The 13259-nt window shown below is 37.6% G+C and overlaps 1 protein-coding gene and 1 pseudogene across 1 annotated transcript; both read left to right on the forward strand.

Moving 5' to 3' along the window:
• The first annotated feature begins 1641 nt into the window (after positions 1-1641).
• Positions 1642-11065, forward strand: LOC113107761 (putative helicase mov-10-B.2). The gene is made up of 22 exons (XM_026270460.1): positions 1642-2004; positions 2096-2204; positions 3034-3215; positions 3378-3616; positions 3716-3965; positions 4061-4195; positions 4736-4895; positions 4992-5146; positions 5375-5551; positions 5637-5784; positions 5959-6126; positions 7185-7282; positions 7390-7487; positions 7588-7686; positions 7925-8027; positions 8506-8623; positions 8733-8924; positions 9028-9099; positions 9223-9348; positions 9739-9827; positions 9912-10027; positions 10667-11065. Exons 1-22 carry the CDS (start codon positions 1853-1855, stop codon positions 10726-10728), a joined length of 3048 nt encoding a protein of 1015 aa, XP_026126245.1. The 5' UTR covers positions 1642-1852; the 3' UTR covers positions 10729-11065.
• A 1898-nt stretch (positions 11066-12963) lies between these two features.
• The window catches only part of LOC113106839 (outer dense fiber protein 2-like), a 7888-nt pseudogene continuing 7592 nt past the window's right edge, over positions 12964-13259 (forward strand).

Consider the following 13259-nt stretch of genomic DNA (forward strand, 5'->3'; position numbering starts at 1 on the left):
TCTCATTCAAAGACTTTTCTTTATTTTCATGACTATGAATGTAGATTCACACTGAAGGCATCAAAACTATGAATTAACACATGTGGAATTATATACATAACAAAAATGTGAAACAACTGAAAATATGTCATATTCTAGGTTCTTCAAAGTAGCCACCTTTTGCTTTGATTACTGCTTTGCACACTCTTGGCTTTCTCTTGATGAGCTTCAAGAGGTAGTCACCTGAAATGGTCTTCCAACAGCCTTGAAGGAGTTCCCCGAGAGATGCTCAGCACTTGTTGGCCCTTTTGCCTTCTGTGTGCGGTCCAGCTCACCCCTAAACCATCTCGATTGGGTTCAGGTCCGGTGACTGTGGAGGCCAGGTCATCTGGCGCAGCAACCCATCACTCTCCTTCTTGGTCAAATAGCCCTTGATGCCTTCAGTGTGACTCTACAATTTTCATAGTCATGAAAAAACAATTTTTGAATGTGAAGATGTGTCCAAACTTTTGGTCTGGACTGTACTTCAACACTCATAATACACTGGCCTCATTGCTGTCCAAGGCTTCTGACGATTCAACTGTTCATATTCAGGAATACAAAGATGCTAATAAGTAAACCGCGATATTCTGGGTGCAGGTTACATGGGGAAAGAATACACATTGTTCATTTACATATAATACCAAAAGTGTAACAATATAAATCCGATTGAAAATTTGACATCTTGTCTTTAATCTCAGGGCTTTATATGCAATGTTGCCTATATTGATTGAAAAGTTTTATTAGATGTTTTAAAGAAAATGCATTAATGAACAAATGGTTGATAAATCACTGATTATTTCCCTAAAAGAAGTGCCTTATTTTTTAAAGTTACCAAACCACAGAAATTATATTTTAATAATGCTTCATTTATGGTGGTAAAGGTTTTGTTTGTGGTCCCACTGGATTGTCTGGAAATTGCAATTGGAGTTGGAGGTTTACATCAGTGCATTTTAAAACACATCATTAAACAATTGTGTAATTAATTTCAAAGACTTATGACTGAAGTAAATACATTGTAATATGGAGGATGTTGAATCACAAATAAATGCAAAATCTGGAGCCTGTCAAGCCTGTCGACACTCATTACCTGTTTCTCACAGTCAGCAGACTTCAAATTTACTACATCCCATGACACCTCATTTGAAAAGGAGAAGTATAATGTGTATTTATTGACCATGAAACTATTTTGCATTGCTAAATTATTCTTGTATACAATCTTGTTGTCATCCAAAAATAAAACATGAAAATGAATTAATGTAATGTGCATAGTCATTGAACTAGTATACTGCATGTGTTTCATTGATATGATTTGCTCACTTTCAGTAATGATAAAGCAAATAAAAAAGAAACTATGTAGTATGTTGCCAGTCTTACAAAGTTAAGATGAAACCTTCATAAAGGCAACCTGTGACACCTACGCTAATAATCCTCACTTGATCTAGAATCATAACTTTGACATGCAGACTTGGTTATGATGAGCTGCCTTTTCCAGACTGCATCTGCAGTGCTGCTCTCTAAACAGCAAGGGGCGTAACTCTGGACGCAACTACAGTTGCGTTTATTCTAATTTCTAAAAATCTTATGAAATTTTTGTTTTAGGAATACTAGCACATAATACACTTAATAACATATTTTTCCTGACACATATGGCAGGGATGGAAATATTGTGAAAGGATTCTGCAGGTTTAACCTACATCGCTTAAGTTTCGTTTTGTCTGGTGTGTAACTCTTCCGTAGAAACACTTGCGTCTGGTTCATATTAGAGAGTGTGATCGTAAACCGTTCATTTTGTTTCGAGTACCTGTCCTAAGAGCTTCAAGTTTCAAGCAGTATGAATAGAAGAAACAGGAATAATTATCTCTCTATAGCCGCTGTGCGCGCAATTGGACTGGACTTCATTGAGATGTTAGAGGAAACCAACAGGAGATCCATTACTGACAGAAACACACTCAGAGATATCTACAATGAAGAATTTCGAGATAGGTAAAACGATATCAATGCACCCCAGTGAACGTCTGCATTAATTTTAATTCAATGAATAAGTACGTCATATATTGCACCCTTGTATTCACAGGGAAGGTTGTGTCAAAGATCCAAACTTCTCTAGAGTCATCTTTGCATTGAGAAACGGGAACAAAGCCCGTCTTTCCAAGTCAGGAAGGAATGTTTACTTTAACACCAATGTAAGAAATCGTATTATTTACAATGGCTACCAGTTGATTTATCCACGTTTGATGTAATTATTTCAGATATATTTAAGAGTCACGTGATACTCTTATCAGCAGGACATTGAAGGTTAAAATGTGGGTCATCTGATAGCCTACTTTTGGCCAGAACATACAGACTTTTACAAATGTATTATTACAGAAAAAAAATCACATACATTTTTGGTGTGATTTGTTTAAAACAACCTACCGAATACAACAACATTAAATATAGACCAGTGTTCTGTGTCCTTCAGTAGCAGAGACCAGGGCTGGTTGTCACACAAGAGCTTATAAAGGTCTAATTACACAAATATAGGTTTGGTCTAGCAGTGATTGGAATGTTTGTTTCAAACACCCCCCTAAATTACAATAATTTTAGTTTTTCCTTTTCAGAAATACAAATGAATAGCATTTGGGTAAACAAGTAAACACACTACACTGGGTAGATTTTGAATACATTTTTACATAACACGTGTGTTTTCAGTTTGGGGCTGTCACATGTATTTTCATTACTTTTACTATTTTTCCCATTACAATTTAATTTGACAAAAATATAAAATAATAATAATAAAAAAAATGGTTGTATGTGACCAAGTTTTGTTTAGTGATTCGGTTATTCGGTTTTCAACTTAATTATTTGATCATTTTTGTTCATAAAATAGCTGAAAAGTCTATATTAGGCTATTTAATGACAGTTCTAATTTTATTAACAGTTGTGCATCCATTTATTGTCTTAAGAGGGTTGAGATCTTAAAATATGTGAAGCATCTTTATCACCCTGCACTCATGAAAATGGCACATCCAGGTCCGAGTGAGGCTGCACGATCAGTGGTTTAGATCTAGTCGAAGACAGCAAAACCAGGCTACTCCTGCTCCAGGTCATGTTAGCTCATTGTCAGCTCCTAGTAATCCAGGGCCAGATGGTGGAGTCAGAGGAAGAAGGAGTCTGGCAAAAGACATCCTACAGCGACTGAAGTCTACAGACAGGTGAGCTGGTATTCTTGAATTCTTTTTTTATTGATGAAACACATATGCAAACATCATTAAGTATTTCTCTGATTATCTGCCGTACTGTCTTTCGCAAGTATTTATTTAGGTATATAATAACATCACAAATACATGTACTGTAGCTGCTCTTCTCTTTCCCAGGTCCTTTTTCGTAGCTGATAAGTATGGGGTGCAGGTGTCCTCAGAGCTGAATATGGAAAGTGGAAAGATTCAGATCAGTGTGGATCGGGCTGAAGTTTATGAGCTGAAGCTGTTTGTGGAGAACACAGGTCAGGAGGCTGTGTATTTCACATACTACACTTCTCTTCACTGGCTGCAGTATTTCACTCTGGAAGACAGCAGAAGAGTCACACGTGACAATCCACTCCGTCTGCTGCCACGTTAGTTCAATTGTACAATGTTGTTTGCAGGTTATATTTGCATTATTTCTTGTGCGATCAGTCATAAATTAAGGTAAACTCATTTGTTTTTTCAAATAGGTGAGAAGTATGTGGTGACTGTGAGGTTCAAATCTAGTCATGTTGGAGTTTATTCTGCTACTCTAGCTTTTGAGTTTAAGCAAAACAGCAAGCCCGCCACCCGTCCCTTCCACATTGTGCGCTTCATTGAAGTGGAGTACAGGACTAAGCTTGCAGCCTTACTGGGTCCTACTGAACCATACAAACCTCTGAGACTCAACATCTCTGAACCCGAAAACTGTAAAGTGGACGAGGGCTATCCACCTGAGGGGTGAATGCAATTAATACAATAAAAGTGTACATGTTGTGTTAATTTTTAATGCATTTATTTATGTGTTTATCACAGTTTGCTTCTCTGTGCTTTAGTTATGTGCAGAACTTTCTTGAAAATGTTCTGCCGCTGGGGCAATACACTCCTCCTCCTGACATCCCTGAATTAGCCAGGCTCCTGAAAGATGGCTGTTCTTCCCAGATCCTCAGGGGAAAGTTTCGGGAACTTCAGTTAGTGTCCTTTACGTGAAATCTTATTACAATTTCAAATACCTATTTTCTGTTTTAATACATTTTAGAGTTTCATTGATTTCTGTGATGGCAAAGCTGAAATGATTTCCAGAAATTATTCTAATATGCTAGTATTTTAGTTTGTCAGTTCTTCAGTTGAGCTGTTATAGGAAAACCAGACCATAAAAAGCTTTGGCCACCTCTGCAACTTTTGAAACCTTTTACACATTGCTGCTTTTTAAAGTAGTTACACAAAAACCACTATGACCAGGCTTATATCTTCACGATTGCCTGACAAATTTGTTGTTCTACAGGCATCTACTTGGGGAAAAATGCCAAAAAAAAAAAATTCTAATTATACTTAGATATTTTAATTCAAAATGTTTTGTTAATTGTGCTTTTCATTATTTTAGGCTTTATAGGATGTTTCAAAATATATATAAACCCCTTTGTGTGCATGTTTCATACATTTGCATCTCTGCGTGTTACGACTGCAGATTTAGAGTTATGAACTTTCCTGACTTGTTTGATGGTTTCTAGGTCATTACTGCAGAGTCCGCTAGGCTTTCATAATTATGCCGAACGGTTTGATTTACTGCTGTATCTGGAGGAGTGTCAGATGCATGTGGATATCAAGAGATACAACAAAGATCAAGTCACCTTAATCAAAGACCATGACAAGAGACTACTGGTCTTAAACGTGAGTGGAAACGTCTTTTGTTAAAACACGTCTTGAAACTTCGAAATAGGATAATACAAGTTTTGGGGGTCTTTTTGTGTACTTCTTGGATTAAAGCTCCCCGGTGTTTCGGAGAACAGGCCATCAGTCCTGAGAGGAGATCACCTGCTTCTCACCAAGAGTGAGGAGGTCAGTTTCTCAAATGTGACCAAATACAAGGGCTACGTCCACAGAGTGGAACTGGATCGGGTCAAACTGGGCTTCTCTCGAAGGTATGAAGAATGAATACGTTTAAAAAAAATGCATGTGGAGTAATGTGGAGTCCAAATCTTTAAAAATTATATAAAATGTATGCATTTAGCAAACACTTTTATGCAAAGCGATTATCCTTTTGCACTGCTAACGCAATGCTGTACCACTGAGCCAAAGGAACACAGATGAACAAAGGAATTAACAGATGTCTTGAACTAACATGTTTTTTTGTTTTTTTGCTTTTTAAGGTTCATTGACCATGTATATGTAGATAAGATGAAATTCCGTGTGGAGTTCACAGTGAATCGTCTCCCGTTGAGACTGCAACACAGAGCAGTACACATGGCGGTCCAGCACGAGCTCAGAGATGTGCTGTTCCCTGTGGGCTCAAGGAGCTTGAACCCTGTGTCTCCACCTGCACTGAGGTCAGTAAGGCCCCTATGAATATGTTATTAAAACTTCAGAATGAAACATTTTGAGTATTTGAGCCTAGTGTGTGTCTGTCTCTAGGCTCTTTGATCAGCAGCTTCAGAGAAACCCTGAACAGTACAGTGCAGTATGTCACATTGTGGCCGGTACGTCCAAGCCAGCACCCTACTTAGTGTTTGGACCTCCTGGCACTGGTAAAACCGTCACGATAGTGGAGGCCATCAAACAGGTAAAACCGGTTATCACACACAGCAGAGTAAACACAGCCTCACTACAACTTCATTAAAATGTCAACTTGTTGCATTGTATGGTATTATGTTTGCCTGTATGAAAGAATTCACCATTCAGTGGAATACCTGTTGCATTCAGTCATTCTTTCTGTTTGTTTCTCAACATCTCGCAGGTGGAGAAGAATATACCTGGTGCCTACATCCTGGCTTGTGCTCCATCTAACAGTGCAGCTGATCAGCTGTGTGAAAAGTTGATCACTAGTCAACATGTTGATGCACGGAAAATATACAGACTTTATGCTAGCTCACGCGATCCAAGAGATATCCCTAAAGCTCTAAAGGTTAGTGTCTGTTTAACAGTAAATAAAAGAAAGAAAACACTGACATACTAAGCATTGAAATATAATCTTACCTTACTTATATGCCAGGCTTTCAGGGATAATTGAAAGGGATAGTTCACCCAAAAATGAAAATTATATTCAAGCCACCCTAGGTATATATGACTTTCTTCGTTCAGACAAATACAAGTGGAGTTATCTAAAAAAATGTCCTGGCTCATCTAAGTTTTATAATAGCTGTGGATGGATTTGAAATTATGAAGCCCAAAAAAGCTCATGCATCCATCATAAAAAAGTACTCCACATGGCTCTGAGGGGTTAAAATGGCCTTCTGAAGTGAAGCAATGCTTTTGGGTAAGAAAATTATCCATATTTGACATTTGACAATCTCTAGCTTTTCCTAACTGTTGTATGTGAGTTCACGAGAAAGTGGCTTTCCAGTGGATGATAAAGGACGTAGGCATAGTGTAAGCTCCATTGAATATATGCTAGTTTCGCAAGAACCAAGTTTTGTTTAAAGCAAAGGTAAACCAGTCTCCTCCTGGCTTATGTAAAATGCCTCTGACATTTTTTCTTTACAAAATATCATTTTGTACTTCTAATTTGTGACCAATATTTTACTCTCTCTGTATTGCTCTCTTCAGCGTTCGTCACTTCTCACTGGAGAATCTCACTTACTCCTACATCATCAGCTGAAACACCACTCTTTCATAAATGTGCATACAACAGTTAGCATAAGCTAGAGATAATGGTTTTAAATATGGATATTTTTCTTCGCTTCACTTCAGAAGGCCTTTATTAACCCTTGAGAGCCGTGTGGAGTACTTTTTATGATGGATGGATGTGCTTTTCTGGGCTTCGAAATCTCGGCCCCCATTCACTTCCATTATAAAGCTTAGACATTTTTTCATATCTAATTGTATTCGTCTGAAAGAAGAAAGTCATATACACCTGGGATGGCTTGAGGGTGAATAAATCATAATGAATAAATGCCTAATGGTTTTATGTAAGTATGCGTATAGTTTTTATTTTGGTTATTCATGTTGGGTGTGTGTGTTTAGAATATCAGTAATCTGGAGGGAGAGATGATTGTTTTCCCATGTAAAGAGGATCTAATGTGCTACAAGATCCTGGTCAGCACTCTGGTTACCGCTGGCAGGTGAAGGGCATTATCTTATCTAAACACAGTGAACTCTCTTACTGTCTCTCTTTATCAGACACATAACACATCATTTATAGCAGTATGTAAATATTGTGTGCATGCAGGCTGGTCACTGGCGGTTTTCCTACGGATCATTTTTCTCACATCTTTGTGGATGAGGCAGGACATGCTATTGAGTCAGAGACCATCATCAGTGTGGCAGGTGTGTTTGTCTCATACTGTACTGTAGCAAAAGTACTAAAGTCTGATAGTAGCGAGATCCATAGACAGTATTATTGCATTGTCTCATTGTGTGCATGCAGGTCTGCTGAATGCAAAGTCTGGACAGCTTGTTTTGGCTGGAGATCCCAAGCAGCTGGGGCCAATCCTGAGATCTCCTCTTGCCATTAATCACGGGCTTGGTGAGAAGCACATAAACACACACACTCACTCATTCTACCTATTAGCCGATCTCTATTTTTGTTTTAAGCATATAATATGTTCCTTAAAAACGTATTGTAATGTTTACCATTTAAGCTTTAACTATTGCTGAGACATGACTGTTGTCCAGTAAAAATGGGAGATATTTACAGAAGCCAAATGGTGTGTATGAATATGTTTTACTGTAATGTACTCTGGAATTGCATGTCTTTCATGTAGATGTCTCTTTGCTGGAGAGGCTGATGACACAGAATGATCTTTATAAGAAAGATGACATGGAGTTTGACAAACGCTATGTCACCAAACTTCTTCTGAACTACAGGTACTACTTTTGTCTTCTCACACTGGACCCCTGGGTCTAAAATCTAAAATAAAAGTCTTTCCATGATGCCTCATAGGATATCAGTAAGGGATGCATGATATATCAGTACCAAATTAGTTATAGACCATCCTTTATTAACCCCCCCCCCCCCCCCCAAAAAACAACAACAACCCTTTTTAACATAAACACTGGTAAAAGTAATCTTTTGCAGATCTCAGAATTAATCTACATCTTTCAAGCTGTAAATTATAATGATGTGATGCCCAAATTCACTTGTAGCATTTTTTATGATAATTTTAGTTTTTTGTCTTTATTTATTTGTTTATTTATAGTGTGATAGTATAATGTAGATATCAGCCATAACATGATAATAGTTCTCATCTTATCAGAATTTGAATACTGATGCAACCCTAGGATCTATTATAAAATGTAATTGACGGCGTAGCATGCATCTGTTTTTTAATTGTCCCTCTCCCAGGTCTCATCCATCCATTCTGAAAGTTCCTAATGAATTGTTCTATGATGGGGAGTTGGTGGCATGTGCAAATGAAATCAGCTCCAACCAATACTGCACTTGGGAGCACCTTCCCAAAAGAGTAAGAGACCTACAGTATTAAACAGATGTTAAGTCTCCGACTCTGGTTACAGCTGTTTTGTTTCCAGATTTGCCTATTAATGTGGGTTTTTAAAAATAACACATTTCAGGGATTTCCTGTGATTTTCCATGGAGTGCCTGGGAAGGATGAGAGGGAGGCAAACAGTCCCTCCTTTTTTAACATCTTTGAAATCGGAATCATTGTTGACTACCTGAAGAAGCTGCTCCTGACACAGGCCAAGAAGGGAATCTCTAGAATCTCCCCCAGAGATATTGGCATCATTGCCCCCTACAGGAAACAGGTGGAAACTGCTCTTGGGCAGCCCATAATAACAGTAAAAATGGTCATGACACTTCTATCAAATCTCTGTCTGCATCATCACATTAAGTTTTATAATTTTGCAGGTTGAGAAGATCAGAAGGGCCATCAGATCAGATGAAGACCTTGAAAAGTACATGTGTATTGAAGAACTCAAAGTTAGTTTTTGGTTTAAGCCATCTAAACACACTGGTAGTGCTTTTTTGATCTTAAATGAGGATGTGTAAAAAATAATATAATAGCTGTCTTCCTTTGTGTGTTTGGTGGGTTGTGTACTGTAGGTTGGTTCTGTGGAGGAGTTTCAAGGCCAAGAGAGGAAAGTGATCCTGGTGTCGGCTGTTCGCAGCAGCAAGGAGCACATCATTTTGGATGAAACGTTCAATATTGGGTTTCTCAGGAATGAGAAGGTAGTGTTTGAACACAACTGACATAAGAACACAACATTATATATATCACCGTTTTCTACAAAATTATTAAGCAGCACCATATAATAATGGATTTTATTAAGCAGAAAATCAGCAAGTTAGAATAATTTCTGAAGGATCATGTGACACTGAAGACTGGAGTAATGGTTGCTTTTATTCAGCTCACCACAGGAGTAAATCATGTGCAAAATATATTACAATAGGAAATGTTACAAACATTTCACAATATGTTTTTTTACAATAGTATAACATCATGTTTAACTCAAGATGTAACCTTGATCTAACTAGTGTGCTACATTGTATGTAAATATGATTGCTCTTTTGCAGTGTGCCAAAACACACTTTAGTCTTGAGCTTGTCTCTTTTCTTCAGAGATTCAATGTGGCGGTGACAAGAGCTAAAGCTTTGTTCATCATGGTGGGAAACCCCACCATTCTGCGGACTGATGAAAGCTGGGGCCGGTATATACTGTACACTTTCTACTTACACATGGAAGAAATGCAAAGAAAGCTGTTCCTCTAAATATCTCTTGTGTACGTTTCTAGGTTTATTGATTTCTGCTTTGAGCAGGGCGGTTACACCGGGATTTCCTTCACCAGTGTAGAGGGAATAGAGGAGGTTGAAAAGTGTCTGCTTGCTCTTAACATCCAGGATGAGAGAAGTGAGACAGGTTTTAATCATACACTTAAGTCACAACGCAATGTTTGACTTCATTGGTTTCATTTCAGAAATCAGATGAAAAATTAAACTGGTTTACGTCCTCATTTAGGAAAGGGAAATACACGAAGTAGTCATGTGCGTCTGTTGATGTCCTGCCAAATACAATTGTTTCAGATTTCAAGCTTTAGCAGTTTTGCAAATGATATGTTGTCTACATCTGCACTGCAAGCAGGTTTCCTGTTGGTTTCCTGTCTCTATTAGCATTTTTTTTTTTTATGGTTGTCAGCAAACATAAAATCATAAAAAGCTTCCTTTATGAAAATGGGAAACTTGTTAAGTATTACAGTCAGATATTTAAGACTTTTTTGGCTGCATTCAATCACAGTTAAAAAGTTATTTCTTTTATAAGTCATGTTTATATTTTTAAATGAAAAATTAGGTTATGCTCTGTTTGAAAAGCATAGTTACCAGCCGACTTGAAAAAAGGTGATAGTACATAATATACAGTAATAATATAATAATATATAAATAATACAATAATAATGGCATTTAAATAATACAGTAATAAGAGTAAATGAATAATAATAGTTTCAAGAAGGCATGATGTAGAAAACTCACTGCTGTGTTTATTCACCCCTAGTGGAAACTGAGGAGAGTGCAGTCCAACAATATGTGAATCCTGAGTGGAGGCACGATTTCTAGCAGAGAGGGTTCTTCAGGTCAAGCCCGTCAAGCCTTCAGAAGCTAGGATGGAAAGCCTGGATCTGTCGATTCTAAAGCCAGCCACACACTGTACGATTTGTATGGTCCTTTTACATTTGTTGCTTGTCAAGACTGTAAAGGATCCTAATGGAATCTTGGGTAAAAAAGTCATGGCATTAAAGATTTTAAGTCAGACTACATGATACACATTGTAATTTGTAAAGCTTGCATGTAACTGAATTTTAATGATTTTTTTTTTTTTATCAGTTAAAAATGCTAAAAATAAACATATGATCATGTGGACGGATTCAAAAACCAATGATTTTTGATAATAAAATGCCTTTCTTATTCCTACATTAAGTCTTTCATTATTAAACCACTGACAGGTTCGTATATTTTCAAATGATCTCCATCAGACAAGGAAACCTCTCCTCCAGTGTACAGTAGTTGTGCAGTTTATGTCTCTCCCTTGTGGCTGTTGTGAGTACTGCTATAGCCAGCTCAGTTACTCTGGGTCTCAGTAATATTTGAGCCATTTTCTCTATTATGTACTGTAAGACACCAAATGCCTACAGACTTGCAATCCTATCTTCATCATTACCTATCTTTTTTATTTTATAGCATTTTATAGACTGTTATAGAGCCGGCGACACCAGCACACCCGATCTTGTGGTATCTATAAAGTCAAAATGGATATTTTCTTAGTTAAACAAACACTTAAGCTCATTTTAAACCAATTAGGGCCTTCTACTCTTGATTACTGTCCTCTCATCGTGCTGGACACCAATTATTGGGACAGTCCTACTGGGGATATTTTTTTCCAATGGCAGAAAAATAGCTCTTTCTCTCAGTCACCTCAACCCGTAATTAACCCAGAGATTTTTGTTCTTAGAAAAGTGTTTTACTCTGATTCTATGAGTTAATGCTTTCTTCTTAAAGGTGCAGTCACATGGTCAACATTGTTGTGAAATTTCACAGGCAAAAAAAAGTCCATTGTCCTATTATCAATAGTGTAGCAATGTATGAAGCAACTTCTCACACAAGTTTTTCATTACAGACAGCTTTCTAATGTTTGTTTCGAATCTGAGCAACCAATGTGAAACTACTGCAAAATCTGCGTGGGGAAATCTTTTCATCCTAAAGCAAAATTCCAGATGCAAACTCCCAGTTTGCCAACTAAAATTGCTGAACCACACTTTTATTTATTCCGAACCTACACTGGTGAACTTTTATTCCATAAAGACAGTCAAACCTTCTACCATTCTGTGAAAAAGGATCCAGAGATCCACTTGAACAGAAAAATGGATGGATAGCAGTGTTGCCAAGTCCTCGGTTTTAAGCTACTTTAACATAGGTTAAAGCCACCCAAATTAACGTCATAGTATGTGCCTCAAATACAAATTTTACCCTGGGAACACTGCCAAAAATGTTATCCCCTGAACACAATTTTTATCAAGGGACCCGCCTCGAAAGGATAGACAGTTAATATCTCTTCTTAGCAGACATCATCTGGAGTCGATGAATAGCCCTCGAGTTTATCACAGTTCTGAAATTTTAACCCACTGTACCACAGGTGAAGCCAAAAAAAGATTAATCTTTCTTTTTCTCACACAAAAAATGGCCAGACCGACTGCCTGAGTGAGATCATTCAGTTTCAGCCCGTTAAACCATTAAATCTTGACATACAATTATACTTTGCATAATAGTGACATCACGCTCAGCTTTTTGTCCATATTTTTTCAGATTGCCTTTTCTAAACAATTAATAAATGTTTATGCCAGTTAACCCCATTAATCAGATGGTACTTGTACTTCATGTGAAATAAATATGGAGATTATCCTGACCAAGGCCTATGGACAAATTTAACAAAGTTTGGTTATTTCAAGATCAGTCGTCAAGAAGAAAAAAAAAAAAAAAAAAAAAAAAACCAGTACAGGTTGGCAGGTTAAATGAATGATGTATTTTGCTTTTTTATTTTTTTTTACGTAAATCACTGAGCATCATATACAGAGGCATTGAATAACTGTAAACCAGAACTGAAAAAGACAGAAGATTTATGTACAAATACAAAATTAATCAGTCAGTCTTTCTCCCAGAGAAGGAAGGAAGATATGCTGGTGAAAGGAAAAGGAAAAGAAAAAAAAAGATGGCAGGAAGGAGAGGTATTGGGTACGGACACACACTTCGACTCCCTTATAAATATTTTTCTGTCATCTTACACCTGGATTGTGAGAAATGTGGCGTGTGGTGGATACTGCAGGCCTTTCCTGGGGTCAGTTTGCGGTGTGTGTGTGTGTATTTACGTTGCAGTGTATATGGCCTATAACAGCAGGCAGCCGTTTCTCTTCTTGCGCTTGCGACCTGCAGCGCCGCCCTGGTGGCCATCTCAAACACCTCCCGCACTCCCTCTTTAGTTTTAGCCGAACACTCTAAATATCCAAACGCACTGATCCTGTTAGCCATGTCACGGCCCTCCTCAGGTTTTACAGGTTCCTGAAACATACACATATTATGAGCGGCAGCATTCATTT

Source organism: Carassius auratus, chromosome 8 (genome assembly GCF_003368295.1).
Source record: "Carassius auratus strain Wakin chromosome 8, ASM336829v1, whole genome shotgun sequence".
In the NCBI taxonomy this organism is placed as follows: Eukaryota; Metazoa; Chordata; class Actinopteri; order Cypriniformes; family Cyprinidae; genus Carassius; species Carassius auratus.